Here is a 19176-nt window from a genome sequence, read left to right on the forward strand (position 1 = left end):
GTAGTCTTTCACCAATGAAAATAAAAACGCTATATAGGATTTATAAACCACATAAGTTCTTCTACTACAATTATACATGTTGTGTGTTCCCTTCCCATAGAGGCAAATTAGTAAATCATGTTTTTTTTATTTATTTATAAATAAATAAAATTATGAGAGAGGAATAGATGAATCAGTATATCATTACTTTTGTTTTATAAGGAATATTGTCATTTAAGTGTGGAAAGACACATTATTTCTTAAAATAAAATAAAAAATTGCATACAGATTTATATATTAATGTAAAAGGAATTATGTTAGGCTGAAAAATCATAACACAATTATTATTACTCAATACAAAATCATAAACTTATTTCAAAGAGTAATATAATTGAGACAAATTTTGGTTAAATAAATACCAAATTTCCTTGTTATTATGTTAAAAGGAGACTTCGCTCGACGACTTGCGTCTTCAGTAGCTTCGCCGTCCTTTCTTTGAAAAGAAAAAAAATAAGAAAGAAAGAAGAGAGAAAGGAATCATCGTGTATAACTTTTGGAAATACTTAACAATGGTAACTTGACTTATGCAAGTCAACTCAATCTGCTGATAAAATTAAGTTCCTCTATTCGATCTACAGTTTAATCTTACATTCTTTCAATCCAACGATTATGAATCGATTGTTCTCCATTGCACCTCTTTGGTTCTTCATCTGCCATCTCTGTTCAGCTACACTGTTCAACGCAGCTGACAATTATGCAATCAATTGCGGCGGCTCCTCCGCCAGTTCAGCCGCAACTGATGGCCGGAAATGGATCGGCGATGTTCGTTCTAGACACTCTACTTTCTCAATTGAATCTAAAGGCAAACTGATGATCAGCAAATCAGGCGTTGATTCACTTTCCTCCTTCGATCCAATCCCCTACGCCACCGCTCAGGTTTCTCGTTCGGACTTCACCTACACATTTAAAGTCAATCCAGGTCCAAAATTCATCCGTCTTCACTTCCGTCCATCTTCTTATGCAAGCTTCAAGAGATCCACGTCGATGTTCACAGTGAAAGCAGGCAATTACACTCTCCTCAACAACTTCAGCCCTTCCATAACCGCCGATGCTTTAAACCTCAAGGCTTTTACCAAAGAGTTCTGCATCAACGTCAGGGAAAATCAACCTCTGAAAATCACCTTTTCTCCATTCACCACGGATAATGCGTTTGCTTTTATCAACGGCATTGAAGTTGTCTCCATGCCTGCAAATCTGTACTACTCCAATCGTCTTCCTATTGACGAAACCATCGCTCTAGAGACAACTCACAGGCTCAACATTGGCGGCAAATCCATTCCTGCTGCAGAAGACACAGGTATGTTTAGGGAATGGTTGAATGATTCTAGTTATCTGAACATTGACGGCAAATCTAGCGTTTCAGCTGTAGCAACTACACTTCGTATTAGATATCGAAAAGTTCCTTCCTATATCGCTCCACAGAAAATCTATCAAACATCTTGGTCAACAGATTCGTATCTTCAAGTTGAGAAGAAGTATAGTTTTACATGGAAATTAGCCGTTGATACTGGTTTCAGATACCTAGTGAGACTCCATTTCTGCGAGCTCGATTACGAAATGAAAGAAATCGGTCAGAAGGGATTTAGTATTTCCATAGACAACCAAACGGTGGAGGAAGAAGGTGATCTGATCAAGTGGGGAGGTGAAATTGGATTCGCGTTTTACCGCGATTACATGTTTGTGATCGACGGTGACATAATGGAGGGCAAACGCGACGTTTTCATATCAATCCATCCGCATCTAAATAACGATCTGGTAATGGTAGATGCCATTCTGAAAGGTATGGAAGTTTTGAAATTGAGCAATCCGGATAACAATCTTGCTGGTGTGAATCCAAACGCGCCTCCAACTTACGATTCAAAATCGTTTGGTTTTCAAGAGTTCATACTCATATCCTTAGTTGTAATTCTATTCGCGGTTAGCTATGCTTATCTACAACGGAATAAAGTAGAAATCGGAAGCAGGAACATCGTCGTCGGCGATGGCATCGATAATCCCTGCCGCAATTTCTCACTTGAAGAGATTAAAATCGCAACCGAAAAGTTCAGCGCAGAGAAGATCATTCGCAGCGATAAATTCGGAACGGTATATGAAGGAAACATCGATAACGGGACTCCAGTTGAGGTAAGGCGGCTGATATACATACAAGAGGCAGAGGAATTCGAGACTGTGATCAAAATCTTACCGAATATGAAGCACGAGCATCTCATCGGTCTGATCGGTTATTGCCGCAACAAAAAAGAGATCATCCTTGTGTTCGAGCACATGGCGAAAGGTACGTTTGCGGATCATATATTCAGATCGGATTCTTGTTTATCTTGGGAGGATAGGCTTAAGGTTTGTCATTCCGCTGCTATCGGAATCGATTACCTTCATAATGAAGATACGATACATCGAGATGTTAGGAGCACGAGCATTCTCTTGAACGAGAAATTCGCACCGAAAATCTCCGATTTCCGATTGTGCAGAAAGAAAACGTCCAAGGACGTAGCGTCCACTCACGTCAGCACAGTCGTGAAAGGAACAACTGGTTATCTTGATCCCGACTATTTCTTCACTGAAAGGCTGAGCGAAAAATCGGATGTTTATTCGTTCGGAGTTGTAATGTGGGAAGCACTTAGCGGGAGACCTGCTTTAGAAGAGGGGACTAAAAGCACAAAAATCACAAAAAATCTAGCCCTATGGGCTCAACAATGTTACAAAGAAGGTAAGATTGATCAAATTATCGATCCAGCAATCAAACCAAGTATATCTTCTCCTTCCCTGGATGTTTTCACAGCTTTAGCTAACAAGTGTGTACACAATGATCCTACCAAGCGTCTTTCAATGGCCGATGTCGCAGTCTTTCTCAAAACAGCTTTGGACTTTCAAAGACGGCGGGATTCCGTTGACAAAAAAGAGGTCGATAAGGTAATCAATTCCATTGGTATAGACACTGAACAATCTGTTCTTACCGAGAAACAGAAAGATGCTTTAAAGGACACGGTTCTGAATTCTGGGGGAGTTGGGCCTTACTCTCTTGACGAACTGTTTAAGAATCTAGAAGTCTGCAAGAGATTTGCGGATCACTTGGAAGAAACACCATTAATGAAAGTCAGAACGAGAGTGAAGGAAACCCTCGAGAAGTTTGTGGAGGATATCAAATTAGCCAAGAAGAATAAGGATACGGTCCGTGATGAGATCCACTCACTCACTTTGGATGTTATGGATTTTATGGAGAAGCTATCGTGTTACATTGGGACCATCAATTCTCTCCCGAACCATGACACTACTGATTTCAGATTTGATCAGTATTTCACTTCACTTATTTCGGTTCTGAAGAGTAAACTGGAGGAAACAGCTCAGTCTTACAAGCAATCACGCAGACAGAAATTTCTCAATACAAATATAGATTATATCCTTAGAAAGGTGAGTGAGGGAGTTTCATTTGATGGTGTGATGAAGGTTCAAAATGTCCGGTTCATCTTCGGTAAGGAAGAACCTCATTCGAACAGTATCCGTACGGGAATATGGTCATGATTTGATCCAGAAGAACAACCACATCAACAGGTACAACAACTATCTATTCATAATTAATGATTTATAATTCATCATTGTTGTTCTAGTCACTTAATAATACTTGAACTTGTTAGATATCTTTTGTAAAATGCCAGTCAGTTCATATACTGCTTCGTTTGTATTTAATGAATTGACGGTTGCCTTTATATGATTTACATTATAACCATATGGTTATAAATAATATGAGTTATTGGGATTGGTAGTATTGAATCATATGATATTCCCTGCCTTACAAATTAATTAGGCTGATTGGAGATGATGAATTGTTTGATCCAATTATTTGTTTAAGCTTGCTTTGTGTTAGGAATGTATGAGTTTTTCAAATAACTCCATACAAATCAAATATTATTTTATTTATTTCTATTCAATCACATCACTAAAATATTAAAATATATTATATTTTAAATTATTATTATTTATTTTATTTTTATATTAATATCTTTTAAGTATTTTTTATCAAATTGAGTGATTCGGTTCGGTTATTAAGAGAAAGTTTCAATAAAGAATATCTTTTCTGAAAAATTGGTGAAAATGTTTAGTGAACTTATTAATTTTTTTTATTAAAACAGTTATATAAATTAATAATTGATATATATATATATATATATATATATTAATATATAAATAATGAAATTTATAAAAATAATAATTTAAAAGATATATCAAAATATAAATAATTTAATTTATAAAAATAATAATTTAAATATATCATATTTATAAAAATAATAATTTAAATATATATATATATATATATATAATAATGAGTTTAAATGTAAATAAATAAATTAATTTTAAAAAATAAAAAATAAAAAAATTGAGTTTAAATAATAAGTTAGGTTGGTTTGAAAATGAATAAAGTTATTTTAAAAAAGATTAATTTAAGAAATTGAACAATTAACAATATTATATTAGGAATTGGTTCAAGGCTCAAGTTTTTTTTTTTTTTTTTTTTTTTTTTTTTTTTTTTTTAATTCCCTCCTTTTCGACCCCAAGGTTTTTTTTGTTCATATTGTTTCTATTCCCTCCTTTTCTTATTAATTATGATATGAAATACTCTTTATTATTGTCCAGTTTATGTTTTTATCTTTATTTTTATGTTAGGTTAATTTTGTTTTTTATTTTTATATATTTGGTTGTCTAGCTAGCAATAGAAGGTGGAACACCTAGGAAAGTAAATGAAGCTTCTTGATCTACTTAGCCTTAGGAGCTTTATATGAATAAAACTTATTTAAATGTTAACAATTATAGAATAATAACTGAACTATTTAATAATATTTTAATTTATAAAATAAACTAGACTAACTAGTTATAATATGTTATTTTATTTTAAAATAAAATTATATATATTTTGCAGTTTTTAAAAAAATATGTATTATTTAACTTTTTTACATTATTTTAATACGTAACTAAAATCTTGTTTTTATTTAATTTTGTGTTTTTAATATTAGTGTTAGTTAAAAGAAAATTAGTATCTTAAACACTAATTATTGTATAAATATTATTCATCTAAATACATTTAACTTTTTTAAAGAGTTAAGTGAAAAACATAGTATTTTAAGAGAGCTAAATAAATTTAGTAAAATAGTTGTAAAATATATATTATTTTTTATTTTAAAATTATATATATATATATTTATTTTTTTAAGTACATGAGATATTAAAAATGAAAATTCTTTACCCGTGTCGGACTTATCCACCAAGGGATTCGTAGAATTTCTGTGGATTGCGTTGGAAATAAAACATGTAATCGAAAAACTTAAAATACAATAAAAAAAAACAAAGGAGAAAAACAATGATATTAGACCAGGGAAATTTGACGAAATAACCCTGATAATAGGCTTATTTCCAAATTTAGCATAGACATGATAAATTTTGCAAAATTAACCTTTTACCATGGGTAAAAGACAATTATACCCTTAATTAAAAATTTGGGTTATTTCTATTTCTTTTCCTCTCTCTCTGCCCTCATTCCCTTTTAGTTTCTCCTCGACCGACCTTTGGTTTCCCTTTCTCTCATTTCAGTTTCTCCCTTGATGATCTAAGCGAAGCAACGAAACGAAGGAAGCCGATAGATCAACTCCCCGGAATGCCTTCATCATTTCAGGTGAGTTATGTCCATTTTTTTGTCGTTTTCCTTGCATGAATGCTGAAATGGAATAATAGTTTAGGGTTTTAGCATTTTGGGGGGTGGATGAATGGTTTAAGGTTTAATATGCATCTGTCGCAGGCGTCGCAGACGACTATGCAACTGTCGCAGGCGAAAAATGCATCTGTCGCAGGCGAAAAATGCATCTGTCGCCTGAAAAAAATGCATCTGTCGCCTGCGAAAAATACATTTTTCGCCTGTCAGAGTTCACAACCTTCGCTGCTTGCGCGATTCTACTCGGAATCCTAGTTACTTTGATCATACACTTTTCTTTCTAACTTCTAGATTTAGAATCTCATGAAATTTTCTGAAATCTACAGCGTGAATAATACAACAAATCTAGTTATTAAGGGTTGAAGTTTCAAATCTGTAATGCAGGTTCTCAATTATTAAGGAAAGATGCATCCAGTACAAATGACTTATATTGCAACAACTTGTTGCTTGGTGATTACACTGTTGGTTTCTACTAAATTAGTCTTGACACATATATTATGCTGGAGGGAACCAAATGAACAGAATGCTATATTGGTTATCATTCTCATGGCTCCTTTATATGCTGTTGTATCCTACACTGGTTTGTTACATTTTACATGGAGCAGTTCTTATTTTACTTTTCTTGAATAAATCAAGGAATGCTATGAAACTTTGGTAAGTATAGTACCAAACATTTTTAAGGGTTTTGTAATTCCAATGGGAGATTATTCTGTTGTTGTTATAAATGCAGGTGATTGCTAAGTTTATGGCATTGATGTATAGCTATTTGGAACATATCTTTGAGAAAGAACATAGTTCCAGATGGGGTAAAAGGAAGAGAAATTCACCACTCGTTTCCAATGACTCTCTTTCAGGTGGGTAAAACTTGTTTTTTTGGGTGTAGTTTTTGAGGATTTTGTTTCCTCTATTTCAAAGATGTGGTTATTTTTATACTGATTGCAGCCCCATACAGTTCGGTTGAATCATCAATCGCTAAAGCTTCTAAAGCAGTGGACATGGAAGTTTGTTGTGATTCGACCTGTATGTTCAATCTTGATTTTATTTCTTCAAAGAATGGGAATATATCCGAGTTGGATCAACTGGACATTCACTATTATCTTAAACGTTTCAGTCTCACTTGCCTTGTATTCTCTTGTGATCTTTTACCATGTGTTTGATAAAGAATTGAAACCACACAGCCCTATAGCGAAATTCTTGTGCATCAAGGGAATTGTCTTCTTCTGTTTCTGGCAGGTAATATTCTAACCTTCCGTTTGAATATGAATCCAAATCATTATATTTTTGAATCATTCAATCTATTGTGTACAAACAAAACAGGAGATTGTGCTTGAGATTCTAGATGCCAGGGGTAATAAAATCCCATCATATTTGGATTGATGTGGAGCAAATTGAAGAGGCGTATCAAAATGTGTTGGTGTGTCTGGAGATGGGTTTTTTTGCCATTATTCAACTGTACGCTTACAGTGTCGACCCCTACAGAATTGGTGTTGTATCATCTTCATCGTCAATCATGTTGTGGAGAAGAAGAAAGTCAAGTAGCTTCATTTCGTTTGTATTATGTCGTGGGAAGATGATGAATTATGTCAACTTTGTTCTATTTTTGTTAATTATGTTGTGGGATGTAACTTGTGTTTGTCTTGGACTTTATTAAGATCTTGAGATTTTTGTTAAAATAAATTATCAAATATATTATATCATTTGAGTATGTTACCAAAAAAATAGAGACATATTAAGTTTAATTTATGTTAAATGATGATTATATTAAAAAAAGTTCCTCTATACCTTTTGTAGCGAGTATGAAGACAAAAGAAAGATCAATCATAAATCCAAAAGAATAAAGATGCATCCAAATTCTTCTACTGTGTTCTACTCATGTCATATTGTTTCAATCATATTTTTCTTTTAAACATCTTTGATGAGTTTGTTTAATACCTTTTACAATATCCCGGTGTAGGAACAAAAACAAAAGTTGTATGTCCTGTTTTACTAAGTAGTTAACTATCACAAAGACTCAGCTATCGTCAATCTAGTTTCCATCATAGATTAAAATCCAGATTTATCTGATTCCAAAGGAGAAGTGAGTCAACACATAATGCAACAATTGTAGAATGACTGAACTTATGGAGTATTAGATGAATTGTGAACCTTTATGGAGCTAGTTCAACTGACAAGATTTCTTTAAGCAATGTACGTAGAAGAGACATAGATCCAAATACATATATATATATATATGATTTTCAGTAATCAACTAAGATATTATTATCACCAAAGGATAAGAAAGAAAGAACAAATTTTAAATATAAATGCACCCAATTCTCACGAGCAAAAACCTTTATCTTTCACGAGGATATACTAGCTGCGAGAAAACAATACTTGTCGCCACATCTTCCTCCCCATAACTCGCACCCTCCACCCTACTTGCGCTACTGTTATAAACGCCTCCATAGGTGGAGGATTCAATGCAATTCCTTAAATATGGTTCGTGCTGTTGTCTTCCGGTTCTGTCAGAGCCGATGAAGTTTTTTCAAGCTAGAGAGCGTACTCCAAATTCCACAAAACATCTCCCATTGACGGCCTGTCAACCCCATTCTCCACTAGACATTTCTCCCCCATATCACTGTACTTCTTCAAGGAAGCAGGGTTCACTTTCCTTGAAGAAAAACAAAGAAAAAAAATGATACTTTATCTTACAAAACACAAAGGACAATAAATTGGACCCCAAAACAGTTATTAGTTACTTTATTGGCTATTCTGAACGATCAAGGGGCTATAAATTTTATGATCCCAACTTAAAGTCAATTTTCGAGACAGGAACAACTGTATTCTTTAAGGATGTTGAGTTTGGGGTGAAGAATCAAATAAAGGATTTTGTCTTTAAGGAAGAGTCAACTTCTAATTTGGTTAACAAGGAGTTGACTTTTATTCCGATTTGTATGGACAATGATCAAGATTCTCATCTTATCATTGATAATATTAGAATATTTCAAATAAAGGATTTTGTCTTTGAGGAAGAGTCAACTTCTAATTTGGTTAACAAGGAGTTGACTCCTATTTCGATTTGTATGGACAATGATCAAGATTCTCATCTGATCATTGATAATATTGGAATAATTCCAGAAAATCAAGACGATGTTGATCTCCCAGAGGTACAAACTCAACAACCTCAAGAAGAAAGTATTATTGAGGAACAAGTGCCATTACAGCGATCCACAAGAGTAAGGAGAAGTACTATGTCAGATGAATATGTATTTCTTCAAGAACATGAGGATAATCTTGGCATTATGGAAGATGATCCAATAAACTTTAATCAAGCCATAGATAGTTCTAATCCAGCAAAGTGGATTGATGAAATGAATGAAGAGTACAAATCTATTCAAGATAATAAAGTTTGGGAACTTGTCCCATTACTAGAAGGGGTGAAGCCTGTTGGTTGTAAATGGATTTTTAAAACCAAACGGGATTCTAAAGGTAATGTGGAAAAGGTTTTACTCAAAAATACAGGATATTATAAAGAGACTTTTTCTCCAGTTTTAACTAAAGACTCTTTTAGAACAATCAAGACACTCGTTGCACATTTTGATATGGAGCTACATCAGATGGATGTAAAGACAACATTTCTCAATGGAGAAATTGATGAAATAATTTATATGGTGCAAATAGAAAACTTTATTTTAGGAGATTCAAGGAATATGGTTTGCAAATTAAAGAAATCCATCCATGGGCTCAAACAAGCGTCTCGTCAGTGGTACCATAAATTTTATGAGGTAATTCTCTCATTTGGTTTTGGAGGGAATTTAATTGATGATTGTGTGTATCACAAATTTAGTGGGAGTAAACATATATATCTAATTTTATATGTTGATGACATTTTGCTTGCCTAAAATGATATAGGCTTATTGCACCAAACTAAGACTTTTCTGTCAAGAAATTTCGAGATGAAAGATCTTGGTGATGCCTCATTTGTATTAGGGATCCAAATACATCGAGATCGTTCTCGAGGAATTCTTGGATTTTCACAGATGAGCTATATCGATAAAGTACTTAAAAGATATGGCATGCAAGATTGTAAATTAGGAAATACCCCGGTCGCTAAGGGAGACAAATTTAGTCTTTAACAATGCCCTAAAGAAAATTTGAAAATTTAAGAAATGCAAAAGAGATATCTAATGTATGCTCAACTTTGTACGCGTCCAGATATTGCGTACATAGTTGGCGTATTAGGAAGATAATTGAGCAACCCAGGTTTGGATCACTGGGAGGCAGCTTGTTAGATAAAATTGACCGGTTAAAATAAGAACTTAACAAAAACAAACTTCCTGTGCAGGAACGGTTAAGAACTTTAAACAGTCAAAGATTTAACCGGTCAAGTAATCAAACTGGTTAGAAGAATGAGCAAATGATGTATCCAAAACCGGTGTTATCCGGTTAACCTGAAGCTATAAACAACCGATAGACATCCTAAACAGAAATGCAGTATTCAACCGAAAACCGACGAAGAGACTACTTAAAGAAAGAAGTCAAGATTATCAAACTAAGTACAATCTACAAATCGGTGCAAACGAACACTTTGAGTATTTGCGGAAGATGATATCAAAGGATCAGACTGTGACACTGCCATATTCATACAAGTCTGATTATACTCTGAAGGCTGCAGAAGATTGCCTGAAGAAACAGTTACCATTTTGGTACAAGTCAAAGGTGTAGTTCTCTAGATACAGGTAACTGGCCAACCGACAGTTGCCATATTAAGTAAAAGACAAATGAAGCCGGTCTACTCCATGCCTTGGAAGCTTAAACCGCAAGTACTGCAATGCTGAACCTCTTCTCAACCAATCAGATTCAAGGATTACCCTGAAGGTATCCGTTGAAGAAATGTGACCGTGGGCACATTTCACCTATAAAAGAAGGAGCTGAAGAGGAGTAAACGCAGTTCCAAGTTCTAGCAGTTACAACAGTTCTAACAATCAAGAGACACAACAATTAAGAGCACCAACAACCCAAGTTACAAGTTACAAGTTGTGTTTATCTCTCTACAAGATTAAAAGCTTAAGTGTGCATTTGAAGTGTGATTACAATTTTTGTGAGAATTGTAAGAGTGTTTATCGAGCAGTAAATAAGTCTCGATTGTGTAGTGTGGTTGAGTATTCCTTAGTGAATATCCTTCTCGCGATTTGAGAAGAAGGGGTGACGTAGGAGTTTTATCTCCGAACATCCATAAAAACCTGTGTCTTGTTCTTTACTTTCTGCCGGTTCTAGTTTCTAACCGACTCGTACTATCCTAACCGACTTACATCAGTCTAACTGATTCACTAAATCTCAAACCGACCTCCTAATCTCCAAACCGATAATCTCCAAATCCTATCTCTATTCATCTTGTGTGTGTGTTACTTCAACCTGAAACAAACCACTTCCGCACTTGAACTCGGTTCAAGGGTTTGTGACAGTTTGTGTAGTATTGAAACCGATGTTAATCTCTAACCGGATTAGCGCCAACCGTTGAGTGTTGTCAGAAAAGTGTTAACCGGCCAGACCCCGGTCCGCCATCGTCGATCTAGATCCTAACACAACTAAAAGGGTTATGAGATATCTAAAGAGAACTAGAAGTTACATGCTCACATATCGGAGGTCGGATAATCTTGAGATCATTGGGTATTCTGACTCTAATTTTGCGGGATGCCAAGATAGTTTAAGATCCACTTCGGGTTATGTATTCTTGTTGGCTGATAGAGTGATCTCTTGGAAGAGTTCCAAACAAGGACTTACAACTTCCTCCACCATGGAAACAGAGTTGTAACATGTTATAAGGCATCAAATCAAGAGATATGGCTAAAGAACTTTGTCACTGAGCTGCGTATTCTGAAAGGGATTGAAAGACCCCTTAGGTTATTTTGTGACAATAATTTAGCTGTGTTATATTCGAATAACAATAGGAGATCGACTAAGTCAAAACATATCGATATAAAGTTCCTAGTTGTGAAGGAAAGGGTACAAAGTGGTCAAATTTCTATAGAACACTTGGGTACAAACTCCATGATAGCTGATCCCTTGACAAAGGGTCTGCCGCCTAATGTCTTTCATGAACACACTACTAACATGGGTGTTTTAGAGATGGATGATCTCTAGGTTAAGTGGGAGTTTGTAAATTCAGTTGTCTTTCAGTTTGTTTTATGGATATTTAGGTAATTCAGTTTCTGATCAGATAAAGTATTGTACGGTTATTGCATTTTGTACAATAAAGTTAAAGTTTGATCTCACTAAATTAAGGTAGGACCAGTTGAAAATTGACATGAATAGATCACCTTGCATATAATTTTTCATGCCACAAGTTCATGATTAATCTATGTCATTTAGTCATATTGATATTTGTGACCATTGAAGGTTTAGTTGTGATTGATACAACGAAGACCGCCTTGATCCTTGTTAATAAGATTAATGGACGAGATTGTTAATGTTCTCAAAATCGATGACAATACTGTGCACAATAAGGATATATTATTCATTTTTTAAATATATATATCAAGTGGGAGATTGTTAGAATTTAAAGGGACATTTATATATTTAAATGTATATATGGTCATTGATTATAATAAGTCAATATTATGTGATTTAAGGATGTTTGGGATTTGACTTAAGGACGTTATTGTTATGAATGTTAAATTGTGGATACCTTGCGGTATTTCTAATTTGATGAGGGGCCAAATTAGAAATTAGCGTAATGAGGTAGTTATGACGGTTATGGTCCCCAAAAGGCAAAAGAAATTATAAAAGGGAGGTTGGTTGATAAAAAATAAGAAGGAACTTATTTTTTATCACACGCTTTCTCTCTGAATCCCCATCATCAGAGAAATAAGGCTAAAATATTTACGCCCTTGTGGAAGACTATCTCATCTAATCATGTCTAAGGATCCATGTATGTATATTAGAATAAGAATGAAGATTTAGGGTATTATAGTTTATAATTTAAGTTTATTGTTGAATTATTTTAATTAATTCCAACATGTGTCGCTCTTAAATGATGAGGTAGCTTTACATGTTGGATCTATGTGGACAATATGTATGGTTCGACATTTCTTAGTCCGCTCCAGTCTATCTGATTTTTCTTCCCCCACATTGATATTCTTTGAACAACTGTTCCCTTATTTTTATGTAAAGGATTTAGTAGGTTGGGTCGGCTTCAACTTTAAAATCATCAGCCGACTAGTTTAACTAAAACACAACAAAGCCTTGTTTGTTTTGACTTATTACATGTTGAGTAATTTTCAAGGTGCTTAGCAAATGAATTGACTAAAAATTATTTAAAATGACTTGAGTTTAGTTTACCATTTGTGTTTCTCATCCCTATATTTTTAGATTCGAGAGGAAGGTAAGATATGAAGTTAAATGAACATCGAGTCGAATAAAATATTTTCGAGTAAGATGTAATTTTTATTGACGTACAATAAGTGGTCGACTGCCGACGACGGTCTCCGTCGATTTTTCCGGTGAATTAATTTTTTATTTATTTATTTCATGCAACACAAATAAAAACAACATCAATAGACAACATTATTTCTATCCTTTTATTTATTATTACTACTATTATTAATTTTTTAAAACCATTTTGGGTTTTATTGTAAAAATATTCAGGACTTTAAATAACTTGGGATCCGAGTGATACAATATCTTTCTCAAATTAATTATTTATTTTAATCTCATACATTGAGAAAAAATAAAAATTTTCATAAAATAAATTTGTCGGTTCGGGATTATTTAAAAAAAAATTAAATTAGGGGTTGAAAAATTGAGTGTCTACAAATGCTTCTTTTGAAATAAGTTTGGATAAATATATAGTTTAGTAAAACACATGTTCAAGCTCGACAAATATGCACTAACTTGTAACCCGAACTTATAATTTTCCACATACTTATATTTATTCTATTTATAAAAGTGATGAAAATAGATAGAGAGATAAAACATGATGCTACTGGTATTTAATGACGTTTCCAACCTAATGCGCTCGTGACCATCATGGGAGAACTTGAATTCTGATAACTGTGCATTTGATTATCTGATTGTACTCAAACCTTTATGGATCCAAAACATATGCGATGACGATAGCATGGGAGATTTATTACTTTATGATCACTCCTAAGCCAATGACCATTCTCGATGACATTCCCAATATTCCATAGTTCAAAAGAACTCAATGCCCAATAATCATTTTTAAATCGATGACTATCCTTGACAATGTTTTTAAAACAATGTTACGATCTTGAAGATCTCAATGCATAATGATCACTCCTAAGTCGGTGACCATTCTTGACAACATTTTCGATGTTCCATGACTCAAATAACTTGTTGCCTGATAATCACTCATAAGCTGATGATTATCCTTGTAAGTACTAAAAATCTACATACCCAGTTTATAAAATTAAAATATTTATTTTAATTTATTTTCAAAGAAATAAAATCAAAATAATTAATCCGAAGGCCAAAACATAATTAAAACAATTAATTAGATAAATTATTGTGATAATTAAAGCCTAATTAATTAAGGAAAATAGTCAAAGAAAATAAATAAAAATATTTAGGATAAATTTTGTACTCATTTTATCTTAAAATAATTTAAAAAAAATTAAGGAATAAAAATAAATAATTTAGGATGAAATGAGGTACCCATTTCATCCCCCAAAATTATTTATTTAACCCAAAAATATATAAATAAATAAATAAAATAAATGGGCAAAATATTTTTCATATTTTTTGTATTCTAAAAGAAAAAAAATTAAAGCCATAAAGGTGAAAGAAAAATCAATTTCAAACAAACTCTTAAGGTTGTAAAAATAAAAATAAAGTACTAATCCAATATAGTAGAAATACGAAGGATTCGCTACAACATGAATTACAACCTTTTGTTGGACGCTGGATTTTCATCCAATGCCCAAGAGCCGCCCGCGTACCTCACTACAATGAAGTAAGTACGCGCCCGCGCATTATAGGATCAACTAATGCGCACCTCAGCGCCGTTAGCCGAAATGCGACAGAACGATCAGATCGCTAATGGCACACACCAGAGTGCTAATAACGCATTATGCGTTCTCCAATTATGCATGAAACGACGTTGTTTCACCTACGGTCGTCGTCTTCATCGCGATCACCAAAAGGATAAGAAAAACCATCATCTTTTATTTTTTAAAGATAGAACTCGGCCGTTTCTCAACCTTTTCTGGCTGATTCGAAAGGTAAAATTATCACCCTACTTCGTTGATCATTTCTCCTAGATCTATAGGTATAAACACTACTTATATCAACAAGTTAGATGAAGAACAACCAAAACACCATTAATAGTTTTTCGCTGATTTAGTCCACTTGACTCCTCCAACTGACTTTGGGAGGCTATAAAAAGCCTCCTCCAACAATTCCGAAGCCAAGAGATCTACTCTCAAGCTACAAATCGCAAATTATAGAAAATCCGCCATTAAAGTTTCAAGTTTTTGGTTTTTTCGAAATCTTTGCATAAGGCCTTAAAGTTTAGATCTAAGCATCCGATGCTCAAAACTTTCCTAAGGTCTAAAGAGTGTTATCCAATCCTTGGTATGCTTCCAATCACTATTTAATTCATACTTCTAGTTTGAATTTGAAATTTTTATATTTCAGTTTTCATATACTTGTATGTTGTCTGATTGTTGGATTTTTTGATTGGAAATCGATCCTAGGATCATTTCTAAGCCTTTTTGTTTAGGTTAGAATCGATCTATGAACCTTAAACAAAAAAACTTAAATTTGAATTTTAAAAATCAAAAAATCTAGTTTACTGTTCTAGGGCTAATCCTCAAGAACAACAACTCAAAAAGCTCAAATAATTGAAAATTTTGAGTTCTTGATTTGGTTCAAATGAACAACCAATGTTCATTTTTTGGTACCAATCAATTATATGAGGTATAACGAAGCTATTTGCAATCTCATTACACTTCAAAACAACTTTAAAACTAAAAAAACGATTTTTGGCCATAAACTATTCTGAATGAATTGATCATCATCCAACTCGATTGATACATTAGGATTATGTTCTAAATGTTCTTAAACCTTTGTGAAGCTACCTAGTCCATTGGAACGAAGAATCTAAACCTCCATCAAAATTACAAAACCTACAATTTTGATGTTCTTGAGGACCAATAAATCTACCTAAAGACCGATAGGTCTGACCGAGGCTTTTTAGCTCGGACCGAGAGGCCCGACCAATGTTTTTTTATCTAGGACCGAGAGGTCTGACCGATGATTTTTACATCCGACCAAGAGGTCAGACCTAGAACTAAAGAGTCTCACACCCGATTGAGAACTCCTGAACCCATGACCGATAACTTTCACCTAGGACCGTGAGGCCCGACCAAGAAGTTGGACCTAGGATCGAGGAGTCTCGCACTCGACCAAGAATTTCTGAACCTAGGATCAATGACTTCTACCCAGTACTGAGACGTTCGACTGAGAATTCTAGTAAACGACCGAGAATTTCAGTTGAGGACCAAGAGGTCTTAGTACCCCGACCAATGGATTCCCGTACCACGACCGAGGATCCCAAACCCGGATCGAGGGGTTTTTGACCTAGGACCGATGGCTCTTAGCCCTAGACTGATATAATGAACCCAAGACCTAGGACACTAGTCCTAAGGCCTGTTTTGTTCCCATTTAAAAATTCCAAATTTATTTTTGTAATTTTAGAACCCTAAACCATTTTCTAAATATCCCGAAAAATTAGAATATAATTTTAAAATAGTTCAGGGATATTTCCACAAAAATATTTTGACAAAGGCTTATTTATGATTTATTTTTAAACCTTAATTCTTCTAAACTGATTTTCTTCAGGTATTTTTCTCCCTAGTTGTCATCAACAACATGTACTAACATTTAAATAATTGTTGTTACAATTATTTAAATAATACTAAAACATCCATGCCTATGACCGGAACAATAATCAATTAAAATAAAACGTTATACAACCGATTTTCAAAAGCCATATTTATAAGTAAATACCGTTTTTAAAACGAGTACGGAAGATGAAGTGCAAAAACTATTTCCGAGTATCACCAAACTACGAACTAAAAAAATTATGGCAAATACGTTTGTGTACGTATGCCATTTTTTTAATTGATTTTCAAAAATCAATTGGCGACTTTATTTTCAAATAAGTAATCTTTTAAATTAATTATTTTTAATTAATTTAAACAAAGGATTTCTAAAAAATCAAATTATAATTTCATTATTACAAAACCCTGGATTTTCAAATTTGAACCCAAATTAATTATTTTTAATTAATTTCAAAAAGCTATCAGGAATTATTTAAAACCTTTTAAAATAATATTTTATTTTAAAAAGATTCCCAACACACAAACTAATGCTGAAATTCTCGAATCTCGAGCTTCCACGAAACTAAAGAGTTTTTTCCGGGGTTACAATCCTCAATGACGTTTTTGTAACAATGCCATGATCTTAGAGAACTCAATGCCTACGGATCAATCCTACGATGGTGACCATTCTCGATGACGTTTTTAATGTTCCATGACTCAAAGAACTTGATGCCTGATAATAATTCCTAAGCCAATGACTATCTTTGACGATGTTTCTGAAATAATGTCATGATCTGAAGAACTCAAAACCTAATGATCACTCTGAAACTGGTGATCATTATTGATGATGTTTTCGATGTTACGTAATTTAAAGACCTCAATACTTGACAATCATTCTAAAGTCGATGACTATCCTTGATGACATATTTGAAAGTATACTATAATCTGAAGAACACAAAGTCTAATGATCACTCCTAAGTTAATGACCATTCTTGATGACGTTTCTGATGTTATATCATTTAAAGAACTCGATGCCCAATAATCATTACTAAACTAATGACTATCTTTCACTACGTTTCTGAAACCTTTTCATAATTTGAAGAACTCAAAGACTAACTATCACTATTAAGCTAATGATCAACCCACCAAGGTAGCCCAATTATAAGAGTCGGCTTAAGAGACCAAAATGTCACGGGTTCAATTCCATCTGGAAGCGCTTTGTGTTGAAGCAAGACCATGGCTGTGGGTGTCATGTTAGTTCTCCTAAATTCAAAAAAAAAATCCTAAGCTAATGACCATTCTTGATGACTTTTCCGATGTTACATGATTTAAGAACTCAATGCCAGATAATCATCCATAAACCAAAACCAATGACCCTCATTGACGATATTTTTGAAAAAATGCCATAATCTAAAGAACTCAAAGCCTAACCATCATTCTTGGGTCAATGACCACTTATCTTCATTTTTTCCATTAAAACTGTCATAAATATCATTTTACTCATACTAGGGTTTTGATTGACTTTTTACTCAACAAAGGGTCATTTATAAACTCAACTTAAATATTTGGATAGTTTGACTTTTGACTTGGCAAGGGATTAACTTTTAACTTAAGCTAAAAGTCTTAATGGTATGGAGACATCTTGAAATTGGATCCTCCTACAATTATATTTGCTCACAGTCTGTATTGGTGTGTTTCAAACGTCCAATGTTTCATGACAACAGACTCTTCAAGAATTAAGAGTGTAAGAATAAGGGAATCTTAGTCCTATAAGATGTTGCTCCTATATCTTTTTTTTCGTTTTCGAAAAGCACGTAGTGAATGGACTAGTGTTTAATCACACAACTCTTTAAAAAAATATGAACTAAGGTTTCAACAATTGATTCTTAAAAAAAACACCTAGAAAAAGAAATAGGGTTTTAACGTGTTTATTTGTTTAGAATATTCCTAGTGTGCGAACTAGAGTTTCAATCATATGTTTTTAGAAAAAATACCTAGCGTTTGAACCTAGGTTTTCAATGCATGACTTAGAAAACTACACAGTGTTTGAAACTAGAGTTACAGCACGTGTCTTGGAAAAATACCTAACATTCGAATCATAGATTTTCAACGTATTCAAAAACCGCCTGATGTTTAAAACTAGGGGTTCAACATGTGTTTCAGACAAATACCTAGCATTTGAACCTAAGTTTTCAACGTATGATTTGTAAAACCAACCTAAGTTTTCAACGTATGATTTGTAAAACCACCTATTGTTAAAACCTAGGGTCGCATCACGTCATTTCAAAAAGACACATATTATGCATGCTAGGGTTTTAACACGTTCGTTCTTTTAAAATTTCCATAGTATACAGACTATAGTTTTTAACATCTAATTTTGGAAAAGATACATATCATACGAACTAGGGTTTGATGCATGTTTAAAGTTTGAAAAGACATTGATCCCATCTTATAGTTTCTTGGATTTTGGATCAAACCATCTTCAGCGTTTAAAACTTAGATCGTTTGCCCCTTTGATCGTTTTAAAAAGAGACCAAGTTTTCATTTTTCAATTTTTCAACTCAAAGGTCATAAATATTGAATTCGAAGTGATACACAAACAATCGCTTTGAGCAT

The 19176-nt window shown here is 33.6% G+C and overlaps 1 protein-coding gene across 1 annotated transcript; it reads left to right on the forward strand.

The window, feature by feature from the left end:
- Positions 1-648: 648 nt before the first annotated feature.
- LOC124930640 (receptor-like protein kinase FERONIA) lies at positions 649-3558 on the forward strand. Its single transcript, XM_047470971.1, has one exon. It carries the CDS (start codon positions 649-651, stop codon positions 3556-3558), a length of 2910 nt encoding a protein of 969 aa, XP_047326927.1.
- Positions 3559-19176: the final 15618 nt, after the last annotated feature.

The sequence above is a fragment of the Impatiens glandulifera genome, chromosome 1 (genome assembly GCF_907164915.1).
Source record: "Impatiens glandulifera chromosome 1, dImpGla2.1, whole genome shotgun sequence".
NCBI classification, from domain to species: Eukaryota; Viridiplantae; Streptophyta; class Magnoliopsida; order Ericales; family Balsaminaceae; genus Impatiens; species Impatiens glandulifera.

Coding starts and splice junctions, on each gene's coding strand:
- LOC124930640 (XM_047470971.1), top strand. CDS start 649: ATGAATCGATTGTTCTCCATTGCACCTCTTTGGTTCTTCATCTGCCAT.